This window comes from Tetrao urogallus, assembly GCF_951394365.1.
Source record: "Tetrao urogallus genome assembly, chromosome: 2".
Classification (NCBI taxonomy): Eukaryota; Metazoa; Chordata; class Aves; order Galliformes; family Phasianidae; genus Tetrao; species Tetrao urogallus.
Window position 1 is genome coordinate 21,960,220 of NC_136814.1, and position 12,738 is coordinate 21,972,957.

Sequence of the window (12,738 nt, forward strand, 5' to 3'; positions counted from 1 at the left end):
AATGTTTCCTTGGTAGTAGGGCAGCAGATCTGGATTTGGCCTATGTAATTATCTAGGGTTGCCTATGGATAACTAAGGAAGCGATAATTCATATGTGACAATTCTTACAGATACCTTTGCAGCCTCCAACTGTTTTTCCTGAGCAGGTTACTAGTTTTGTCTGGTTTTTAGCTCTGAGTGTCTTTCTCTGCCTAGTATTTGCCTGCTCTCTTACTGTATCTACGCTGACTTTTTACCTTCAGAATGTCTACTGTATTCAGGGGAAGAACCATGAACTTGTCTTCTTTATGCAACTCCAACTGTCATTTGTTGCTGTTGCTTTCATATTGGATAAGGCACTGACTATTATCCAGTCCCTGCCTACTCCTCTTTTTGCTGTGCCATACACCCCTTCATATTATTCACTTCTACCTCCCAGTCTTCATGTAATGGAATTAGGCACTCAAATTATTCTATTTTTATTTGCATCTGCTGAGGTTGCACTGTTGTTTGTTAAGCACGTCATGCTTTCATCTTTTTGCAAGGCAGTGTTCTATTGTAATGACCAACTTAATATAGGTTCTCTGAAATGTCTTCATGAAACAAAGTGAGCAGCCCTGTGCCCATTTCTCCTGTCCTTATTGCTCGGTAAAAACAACTTGAAGCTCTGATAGATAGTTCTAGAGAAACATCTGGTCAATGCAAATAATGAGATGAGAATGGTAATAAGTAGTAGTGAGCCAGCAGAGGGAAACAGCTGAAAGACTTATTGTAGGATATTTTGCTTTACTTGATTTTTTGAAAGGGAACCTTGTACTTAAGTAAATCAACTATATATTCTAGGTCTGGGCAAGAAGGAGAATTTACTGACTTTGAAAGTTGTGGGAAGGCTGGAAATAATCCAAATGAATTAGAAGAGTTAAAATTGGGAAGCTTGATGTTACATTGAAAATTTAAAACAATGGTACATTAGCTGTACTACCTCTGCAGAGATTTTTGAACATAAGACTCTAGAATTAGTTTCTAAAAGTAAATGTTCAACAGTGTGAGGGATGAAGGAACAGAATTGCCGCTGACGTCAGATAATCTCAGCCTTGAAGCAAAACCTGTAGGAATCTTTTATCAAGATGTGATGATGGATTCTCTATTGCTGCCAAATAGGATGTTTTTCTACAAGAAATAATCTAGTTGTTGCAAGATTCTCTTTGTGAATGTCCCTTCAGAGCAAACTTGTTGCCTACCCTACACTGGAAGCCACTGCAGGCTTTTCTTCTAGTCTTATCATAAAGAAATTAAGAAAATCTTATTAATGCAAAATACTCATGCTGAGTTATTTAAATGGTGTTTGGGTTTGAGTGCTGAGACCAGGAAGATCTAAATAATAGAATCATGGAATCATTAAGGTTGGAAAAGACCACTAACATCACGTAGTCCAACCTGAACCCATCCCCACCATGCTTGCTGACCATGTCCCTCAGTGCCACGTCTACATGTTTCTTGAACACTTCCAGGGACAGTGACTCTGCCACCTCCCCATGCAGCCTGTTCCAATGCATTGCCAATCTTTTTGAGAAGAAATGTTTCCTAATATCCAAACTGAACCTCCCCTGGTGCAAGTTGAGGCCATTCCTTCTCATCCTGTTGCTGTTACCTGGGAGAAGAGGCCGACCCCTACCTTGCTACAACCTCTTTTCAGGCAGTTGTAGAGAGCGATGAGGTCTCCCCTGAGCCTCCTCTTCTGATAGTTGATGGGCATGCCACATTTGATAACCAAAGAGATAGTGCAGGTATTCATCTACATTCACCTTTTTTTCTTTTTTTAAATACTTTGAGGATAAATATTGACCTTAAACTCTAAAAGCATTGATTCTATGCGTACAGCCTGAGAACTCTTTGAAGATAAAAAGAGACAGAACTTTGCCCCCAAGCTTACTGAAGAGTTCAGCACATATACTGAGGAAAGGAAGATTTGCTGGATGTAATCCTGTCTTTCTTCCTCAGACACTGCTCATGCACAGGCAGGAATGCAGCTACACAGTCTATGCTGTCATGGATCAATGGCACATATGGGGGCGTGGATGTGCTAGTAGGTATCAGTGCATTTCTCCATTTCTCTGATTGTATTATCCAAAAATAAAATTGTTACAGTGTCACCATAACTGCCTCAGTTATACCTCAGTCAAATGTTTATGAGGCATTTGCAGTATTCTGTGCCTAACAGAGCTATTTTCTGTACTATTATTATTATTATGCAAATCTAGGCTAATATCCCCCCAATACTCATGTTTCTGGCATCCTGGGAGGCCTTCCTGTAGAGCTAAAAGATTCAGCACCTTTTAATCAAAGACTTGAGAATGGAAGTGTGTTGGGTGCGCTTTTATGCCTAGTCTTTGTATTTCTTGTTACTTCATCTCAGTTCAGGCTCTTCTAACATAGTTAGGGTTTTGCATACTTCTAAAATGCTCCCACTGTTCTGCATGCTTTGCTCTTGCAGATGATGGTGTTATGGAGAAGTGCACAGTTTGCAAAGTTGATCTTTTCACACTGGTTGGAGTTTAATGCAGCTTGGGAAATTTTGAGAGTACAACCTCTACATTCTTCCTTCCCAGCAAAAAATTAATGCTTGGAAAGATTGATAAAGAGAAATTGAACTAAAAGTTGTCTTAGGAGCTTTGGCATATTTGGGGATTTAACCTCAGTTTATAGCCCTATCAAATTCTACATTAAAACTACTGTGTAGGTCCATACTTCTCTTTCTCGTAACAAATGAAAACTATTTTCATTTCCTTTGCACTTGGGCTCGTTGTGGGAGCAGGTATATATATGTCAGCATAACAAACACATTTTCTGCATATCTTGGATGCTTCCAAATCTTTTATCACTTACAGATTGCTTTTTCCCCAACAATTTTAAGAAAAGTGTCCCTTTAAAGTAGTTATTTGTATTTTTTATGTGTCAAGATTTGTATTTAGCCTTAAACGAGACTGCAGCAACAAAAATCCAAAATGCAGTTGTAGAAAAGGTCTGTTCAATTACTGCTGATCTTTGCATGGTTATAAAACCTTTGCTCCATACATAACATGGAGCTATCTTCAGAAAACGTAGTACTGAGGAGCTTGCCAAAAATGGGACCAGTGACAGCTTTTCCTGGGCTTCCCAAAGACAGGTTGCAGTCTGGCAGGTATTTCTCTGGTGTCTTATGAGTTTGGTAAAGCAGCCAACCCCAGAATTGGAGGCTGTGTCCCCTAGCAAATGTACACAAGCTTCAATTTGCACTGCATGAGCGCAATTTGTCACATAAGTAGATATGTTGAACAGGACAAGAGATGTGAGGACTGCATTTCTGCATTCATGCAGGTGATTGCTGCTGTGTGATACTGCCTTGTGGCTGGTATAAAGCCTCACGTAGAAAATGGAAATGCATGCCTCCTTTGCATGCTGGTGAGGAGACCAAGATAAATGCAATATTTTATGTACTTGATCCCTCCACGTAGGCTCCTGTCTGTGATGCAGCCTGGTCTGCAGGAAAGGAGTGGGCATGCTCGGGGCCATGAGGCAGAGCACCCCTCAGTGAGGAGGCTGGTGGCACACCCAGCCATGCTTGGAACCTAGGCCTCACCTAGGCAGTGTAGCAGGAAGCAGCAGTGCCTGTGAGGATGATGAGAACTGCCAACAATACATCTCAGTGTTTGCCTTTTTGTGTTTGCTGATATATCTGCTTTTCTTGTACTCCAGCATGGAGCCTGTGCCATGGGCTGTATGGGACACAGTGGCTAGTATGAGTTAAGCAGTTATTGCTTGTAACTTCCTCCATTGCCTTCTCATCTGTACTGGGCAGTAGTGGTGGCAGCTTCTGTCAAATAACACCTTCATTTATGTTAGAAAAGTCAATAACTAAAAGGTCAGAGATAATCCAGTGCTTAGAAGACAAAATGCTGAGCAGACTGCATTGAACAGGACTTGAACTGGACAAGGACTCTATGAAGCAGCCTGGCTTTCAGCTCTTTCAAGCACCACAGTGCTGTCCCTATTGACTCTGTAATGGTGACAATTGCAGCACCCATTTGTACGTCTCTTCTGAGCACTGAGGGAAAACATGGACCAGATCCATAGGTCAGACTGAGACTGCTCACATGCAGAAACATGCTCATGGGCAGAGACAGTGGCCCTGCTAACTGCGCGTCTGCCTGGCATGGCACCGTGCAGGTCATAGATGTCTACAGCAGCACCAAGCACGCAAGCTCCAGCAGAGGGTGTGGTTGGGGATGCAGAAGTTTGCAGAGACAAATTGATCTGGTTTATAGCTGCCTTGCTTTGCTGGAGCTTAGTGCAGCCAGAGCCAGCCTGGGCCTGCTGCAAGACTGACCCCCAGCACAGCAAGGCTCCAGCAGTGCATGCAGGGCAGCTGCTCTTGCTTCGGGCTGGCACTGTTCCTTCACTTAAAGTGAGAACTGCCAGCATGTGGGAAGCCATTATCCTGGATCACTGTATTGATACTCCATTCCCAAAAGTGTTATTCTTTCACTACTAAGGATTGTGCTTTGTCCACCTTATACTGAGCCTGCTGCAGACTAAGTTTCCTGGAAAAAAAGTAGTACAGTCAAATACTCATTTTACTTACCTTACATTTAGCTTCCTAATTGCAGCTTGGAAATAAAATATCATTTGTGCTAATTTTATTCTTTTGCATCTGGGTAACGCTGCCAAGTCTGACAACTTCTTCCTGAAGACACTATGTTAAGATAGTGTTTTTCCCTGCTTCACAATGACAGAACTGTCAAGAAGCATTGAAGTCAGAAGCAACATGTGTTGTGTGTGTGTGCCAGTGAATCAGTGCTTATTATGTTTGTTTTAATTTAAATCTCTCTGCACTGGAGGGGTGGGTTTGTTTACACATTTACTAGTAATGATTTGAATCAGAAAGTTATTTCTGGAGCATAAGGATTTAGAGTGGGTTTTCCCAAAGGCAATTGAAGACATCAGGTGACAGTGTTCTGTAGAAGCTGGGGTCTACATCTTTTATGCTCTGCAATGAAGCCTCAAAACAAATTGCTTGGTGGATCACCTTCAGCATTCCACCAGTAATAATATAAATATAAAAATCAGTACTGAAGACCCCTAGGCTGCTCCCTTAAACTGCTTAGCTCACAGGCTCAGGAAGGCTTGGTTAGGAGAATAGACTGAAAATTAATGTTTCTTCATGCAAAAAAGTGTATTTTCACATAAAAATGAAAAAATAAAATGAGAAGCTCTTCAAGCTGCTGTAGTCATCAGCCATGGATAGCTTTTCCTCATCTCTTAGAGTTCATTCTTCATTGTCCTTGTACCACTGGGACTAACTTGAGTTTTGCATTGTTTCTAATCTGCATGTTGCTTCTAGAAGAGAGTGTGGGAGGGACTGCATGGAAAGAAGTACTTTGCAGACTGCTGCTTGGAGAGTCCAGACTCATCTCTGCTGTGCTCACTCTATTAGTGGCCAAGCTTCCTTAAAATATCAGAACTTTTGTGTGATGTATAGCAAGTGAGCTCTGGGATGAGGCTGCTGTAAGATTGGAAGAGAGTCTTTGTAACTTTAGAAAATTGATGCTCAACCGTAGACTCAGAAAAACAAATATAAGAAGTCATTTATGACACAAAACAGGGCAAGTAAGTTCCTGGGATCATTGCATTTAGAATGGCACTGCCTTGCTGACTTCTTGGAACTAAAGAGCTTTTTCTTTCTGATGTTGTAAGACAGATGATGTATGCTTTTAAACAACGAAGAAAGCCACGTTCACAAAATAAGACACTTGAGAACTGTGGTAATGTTGCTATAAATGTGCAGAGGTTATTCATTTGTTAGTAGTAATAAAATCTTTCAAATAATTATTTCTCTACAACTCCTCTCCTTAACAAACTTGCAGTTAATGACAGCGTTGAAATCTCTTTCCCCATGTAGATTGTATTCCGGAAAATCAGCGATGTGAAACGAGAAGAAGAGGAGAGAATGAAAAGGAAGAATGAAGCCCCCCTGATTTTGCCACCAGATCACCCTGTCCGCCGACTGTTTCAGAGGTTCAGGCAGCAGAAGGAGGCACGGCTTGCAGCTGAGAGAGGCAGAGATCCAGACGACCTGGATGTGGAGAAGGGCAACATCCTAGGCGAGCACTCCTCCGCACGCTCAGTGGTCAAAGCCAGTGTTGTGACCGTACGGGAGAGCCCTGCAACCCCTGTGTCATATCAGTCAGCTTCAACCTCTGGGACTTCCGACCAGGCAAAGCTTCAGGCCCCCACGTCAGAGTACACAGGATGTAAAGCATCAGGGGATTACCCCCGGAGAAAAGGCTGGGCCAAATTCAAAGACGCCTGTGGGAAAGGCGAAGACTGGAATAAAGTCTCTAAAGCAGAATCTATGGAGACGTTACCAGAGAGAACTAAAGCTTCAGGAGAAGCTACCCTGAAGAAGACAGATTCTTGTGACAGTGGCATTACAAAAAGTGACTTGCGCTTGGATAATGTTGGGGAGACAAGAAGCCCACAGGACCGCAGCCCGGTCCTCACCGAGGTCAAGCATTCCTTTTATCCTATCCCAGAACAGACTCTTCAGGCTACCATGCTAGAAGTGAAACACGAATTGAAAGAGGACATCAAGGCTTTAAACACAAAAATGACCAATATAGAAAAACAGCTCGCTGAGATACTTAGGATATTGACCTCAAGAAGAAGCTCCCAGTCACCACAGGAGTTGTTTGAAATATCAAGGCCCCAGTCTCCAGAATCAGAAAAAGACATGTTTGGAGCTAGCTGAGGTGTTTCTTTATAAAAAACAGTCAATCAAACGAACACCCCCCCTAACATTTTAAATTTAATCTTGAAAACAAGTGAGGGACCAATTCACTAAGCATGTTCCCTATGTTTAAAAAGGTACAGTAGCAGGAATTGCAACCTCATGTCAAGATGGCAGCTGGCTCTGAAGTCTTTTTGACAGCAAGGGTACAGTTTATAAAGCTTTTCTTTTCTCCATTGGTGCCCATTCTCCCCACTCCCTCTTTCTCCCTCAGGATGTTGGAATAAGAGCTCCGAAAGCAGCAGCCATCCCTGTGAGCGCCAGGTGACCTCTTAGGTTTTTGGAGCATGCCTTATGTAGTTAGCTCAGTTTTTTGCCTATATGAATAAGGACTGGCCAGGGTGCTTGTGCTTTCAGCATTTTTTTTTTTGCTGCTGCTGTTGTCACTGTTTCAGTCACCCGTACAGCATGTTAAATGCCACAGTATATTTTCATGTACTTGTAATAAAGCAAAGAGGAGTAGAATTTGTGCTACTCAATACCAAAGTTACTTTTGGGTAGTCAAGGGACAGCTAAGAAGATGGGAAAAAATGTAAAAACAAACCCAAAAAAACAACACACAAAAAAACCCCTCAAGTCTGTTAGTAAATGGGTTCATCCACATTTTCATTCTTTGAGTCAGGATATTGATTTTCAAAATCTTGACTTCTGTCTCAGATATCGTAGAACATTACCTGTGTTTTTAATTTCTGCTGGAGGACGGAGGTTTGGGTGTGCTGTGTACCTGCAGAACATGCAGAACACTTTCTGCCCACTGCAGAATGTGTTGTGTGTCAGTGTCAATAACCATTCTGCAGATTTGCCTCCCTGTGAAAATATACTGTAGCAATTATGTCCTGTCTTTGCTATGAATCTGCTCTTTTGATTCTTGTTAAGTTATTATTCAGAAGTTTCTGTTTTGGTAGTGTTCCTTGTAGCCAAAGGCTTTCACAGAACTTTCATAGAACTTAAATTGTGGCATTTTTCTCTATATCCAGATGTATTGTTATTGATCTAATCTATCTAGAAAGTAAATGGATGTAGAAACACAGTGCTTACTGTATACAAGTGCTATTGTAGCAAGGAAACAAGAAGATCTGCTTCTTAAAGAAGGAGATGTTTCCAAAACTTATATTTTCATAACTTTTTTGGAGGAAGATTGAAGCACTTTACCAAAATGACTGTTCATTATTCATTATTTAGGGTAGCAGAGAAGATTCCATATCTTGGGACATAGGTATAGATCTGCAGTAAATTCTCTCCACTGGTCTGGTATGCTCACTATTTAACCGTAGGTTATTGTGCAGAAGCATGGTGCAACAATGTTGAGCTTTTCATTCTCACTGGCAGTAGGTCCTGACACGCTGTGGGAGTAGTTCTCATTCTTTTTCTATGGTACTAACTCATTTACATTAAAAAAAACACATAAATTTTTGGAGAAGATATGAGATTTGGGTTAAGTAAGGAAGAGAGAAGGGAAATGACCAATTAGGAAGGATTTCTGGTGGCCTAATTCTTGCATGGGGCCATGCAGAATTATGCCATACATCCTTGGGGAAGTGCAAGGCCTACCGGTGAAACTGCACACACAGTATTGGGGCTGTGCTGTGCAAAGCTACGAGCTCCGGCCTTGAAGGCAGTAAGTTTGTTTTATCTGTTCTGAGGACAGCACTGCAGTTTGCAGCTGCTTTAGGGTTAGCTTTCAAGGGTCTTGCATGCTGGTTCAGTACAGGAGTGTCCACAAATAATAAATTGTAATAAAGTCTTGAAGGATTCCCGAAATGCAGCTGGATCAAATCTGTATGCAACTTTCTACTTCCCCTACAGAAAGAAAAGGCATTACAGAAGTGACTTGCTAGGAAACAGTGAAACAGAGGTGCCATTTCCTATATTTATTTCTAGTTCCAAGTTTGGGTTTTTCCAGTGGAAGCTGGTGTCTTTTGCAGTTATGTCTGGGGCATACTGAGGAGAGCTTTTTTGACCAAAGTCACGGTGTATTCGGTGCTTTAATCACTATGAAAATGGCAACAGCTACCTGCAATAGCTATGCCATTTCCATAAGGGATCCATACAACAGCAGTTTCAGATTAGAATTACTACGTGCTTTTCCTCTCCGAACTCCTCGGTCAGTAAATTCATTGGGCAGTGAAATTAGGTAAAAATAAACTACAGGTTTGCAAGTATACATGTATTTGTAATCTGCCCCAGAGTTGCAGAGGGGTTTGAGCGGTTCACTTGGTGCCAGTTTTCTAATCCAGGCAAATTACTCATCAGCGTTGTGTTTCCTTTGTAACATGTTTGAAAGGCTGGAAGTCTTGCTGAACTCAGCTGGCAGCCAGCTACCTGCAGTCTGATAAACATGGAAATTAGCTTATCCCAGACAGATAAGAGGGGCAATGTTTGTTGCCCCCCAGGTATGTGCCTAACGTCTCAAGTGTTGCAGTGCAGGTGTAGGATTAGATGCACAGTTGCAGGTTACCTAGTCCTCTGTTGCTGAGTCCATGTTAATGTTTCTCAGTGGTATCTTTCATGTGTCCTCAGGGATATGTTTAAGGTTTTTCTGGTGTTGCTGATTGCCTAATCCTGGAGTCAAGGCAGGGTTAATCCTAGAAGCCTCAGAATTATTTGCATCACCACATGCAGTTCTGTGAGTAAAGGAGCATAAGTCCCCATTTCTGAGGGCACTCCAAGTGCAGCCTGAAGTTTAGTTCAGTTTGGAACACAGGTACGTGCTCCATGGCCAGGGCTGGGTGAAGCACAGAGTCCATTTTTAAGGCTTTTATGAGGCCTTTTTAAGAGCCTATAAAGTCAGTTATAATCCATTCGTATAGCTTTCAAAGATTGTAATATACTCTGGAATTACACTTAAATTGTAATGTCACTGAAGATTATGGCCAAATTTGATTCTGTTGCAGTCATGAATCTCCAGAAGAACTTGCACTCCTTCCAATGACACCTTCAAGGCATCTGCTCCAGGTCAGCACTGAAGTGGGCAATGTCACTGAGATTTGCACAGCTCTAACAAGTCAGACCCATTTTATTATGATTTCATGAACTGGCAGGTACTAAAGCTAGTTGTAGAAGACTTGCATCATCCCTTAGTAACCACTATGTATTGTGAAGGAATCTGAAAAAATATAATATTTAGGATGAGCTTTGGTCTTTGGATTCCCTGGGCTACTTAGTGGTAAATAAGCGAAACCTTGTCTGCTATGGGACTCCTTTGACCCTCAGACTAGTTTGGACCTGTAGTGTATTGCCCAGGCTCAGCAGATGAAGAGAGATTTGTTTAGGGAGTGACTGAAAGCAGCTATGTTGCAAATCTGTCTTTCTCCATTGAGCCTTAAACTTGGATGCCTAAGGCTGGGTGGTGTGCATATCCACGGTAATTGTTACTTATTCTTCCATTTTGTTTGTGAGCTTTTCCTTTTATTTGTGTTGGGTAAGCCTTTTCACTTAAATTATTTTTCATCTTAGAAATGGATGACCTCTGAACATGAGATTCTGCCCCTTAACAAGGAAGCGATTTACATTCTGTGTTCTGGCACAGTGCTTCTACCACTTAACTACCTGCTAAACAACCCGTGTTAATGAACAAAAGATTGTGTCCCATTTTTACCGTATGATGGAATGAGATTTCAGTCAAAAGCTGGTAGTTCAGAGGAAGAGCCGGGGCTCAGGGTTGTTACAAAGGGAGCTTGTAGAAGTTCATACTTAACCAGAATACCAATATGCAGCACAGGATTTAAAAAGCAAAAACCAACCCTCATCCCTTCCATGTTCAGCTACATTGACTTCTGTCTGGTATTACCTGTATACTTTTACAAACACCATTCTTGCTTTAAATCTCTTTCACAGTGCTGCTCTGAATCCCAGCGAACACCCTGTTTAGCAGCTTCGAAGGTGATGTTCTGCTTCTACAGTACTTCACTTTAATGAACTGAACAAGATATTTACTGTGAATATCTGGTGATATTTTTTCAATCACAGTCTGTGAAAGAATTTACTACGATTTGTCTTTGCTATACAAACAGCAATGTGTATGACTACGCTTGTGCCGTTGCGTGTACATACACACGTATATATAGTATCTGTGTATAGACAATAGATAATATGGATTGATTTTTGTTATGTAAAAGCACATCCTTCACTTAATGATTACAGTTCAAGAAGGGAACTAAAATCTTCCCCTTAGCTACCCACTGAATGTGCTAGCTAGCATCTTGTTTGTTAAATGTTGAACTTTCAGGCCATACCTTCTGGTTTCTCTAGCAGGTCTCAGCTTCGTACAGTTAGTTTGGCTGATATTGTGACTGAGAGATCTGGCAGGTGCTGTTAGTCAGGAACCAGAAATGTATGTGAAATTGGAAAAATGCTGTATCATAGCTGGTGGGAAAACAGCTTGTAAGCCACTGTTTCTTGCTTGCTCACAGTACCTCTGAAGCCAAGGTGCCCTGGTATTGCCTCTCCTGGCTTCTCCTGCAGGAGGGACTGTGGAACAGGAGGGTTTCTTTTTCCTGGCACTGGGGGCTGTCTCAAGGTGCTGAGCCTGTCCTTCTCACATGACACTTGGTCACTGCACTTCTGCTTTCTCGGCCTGGTCTTAGGTGGTGAAGAGCATCTACTTAATTCTTCCTTTCTCTGTAGTCTCCTGTGTGTGTATTGGCAATAACAATGTCTGTGTTTCAGCCGCACTTCTGATTTATTAACACAAACCTTTTAGAGAGAGACCTGGGCAGGGGAAGCTCCAGAAATGTGAGGTATAGTACAGTAGATTACTGTATCCACTAATCTGACATACTTTTGACCACATTGTTGTGGCAAGCATTGATTCAACTAAATAAAAATAATGCTTTTTGCAATAAGATATAGCCAACGTTTAGCCTTAAGACCCTTTCATAAGTGAAACATTTCAAACTGTGATTCCATTCTCTTTCCTTCTTCATGTTCTGTAGTATTTACAATGTTGCCTAAAGATAAAGCACTTTGATTAGCTTTCTAAATCTAATGGAAATCACTTGTTGGTAATCATGCTTATTTTTCCACTTAATGCCTTCTTATTAGGATAATAAATTACTCCAGTAGTCCTCTCCCTTTCCAAAACAGACATAATTATTGTGTGAACACTTTTGTGTTATTGGGGATCCAAGCCCGACCTATCACAAAAGTGTTTGTTTTGAAGACTTTATTTTACAGTGCAACAATGCTACTGTGAATTTACCTGCAGCCGTAATTTGTTCCGAGCTGATTGTTGAGTGTCGTGTAAACATATTTGATGTGTAATCCCAGAACATCTCCATGACTGGATTTAAATGCCTGATGTCAGCAAAGCAGTTTGGGGCTTTCACTTGCTGTTCTGAAAGGCGGATGTCTTTTTCCTTTCCTCCCACTGAAGGTGTGACCACTGACATAGGAAAAGAATCCTTTTAGCTGTAGATGAGAGACATTCAATAATCTTGTATCAGGATGAACTGCTATATAAAGAAATATGGAGTTTTCTAATGAATGTGTTAGATTATTGTACTTACATACAATCAATATTTGTACATCTGTTGGAAACCCGTCTGCGTTTCGGTATTTAGCCACCACTGCATGGACACTTTATTGATATGCAGTTAATGCAGTCGCTTTGGAGCTTTTAAATGTATTTCACTTGGTTTTATCCTTTCCAAAATCCACCAAATATTCCTGTTTCTTTTTCTTTGCATTTGTCACTTTGTTCAATGAAGCATGATCAGACAAAGAGAACGAGTAGATACTATTTTTGTGGTCAGCAAAGCAGCTGCCAGTAGATAGACAGTGTGTGTGCACATACACACTGTTCTGGAATGTTTCAGTTACAAATGCAGCCACCTACATTAATGATATCCCTGTTAAACATTTTTAAACAAGCACAAATAATATTTGTAAAAAAAAAAGTTTAATTTTATTTATTATAGTAATAAACTATTTTA

The 12,738-nt window shown here is 41.2% G+C and overlaps 1 protein-coding gene across 1 annotated transcript in view; it reads left to right on the top strand.

The window, feature by feature from the left end:
* The window catches only part of KCNH1 (potassium voltage-gated channel subfamily H member 1), a gene marked incomplete at both ends in the record, with an annotated part of 174,653 nt that extends 167,887 nt beyond the window's left edge, over positions 1-6,766 (top strand). The window contains one exon of the mRNA XM_079550195.1: positions 5,918-6,766. Coding sequence (XP_079406321.1) covers positions 5,918-6,766 — 849 coding nt within the window. The remainder of the gene's footprint in view (positions 1-5,917) is intronic.
* Positions 6,767-12,738: the final 5,972 nt, after the last annotated feature.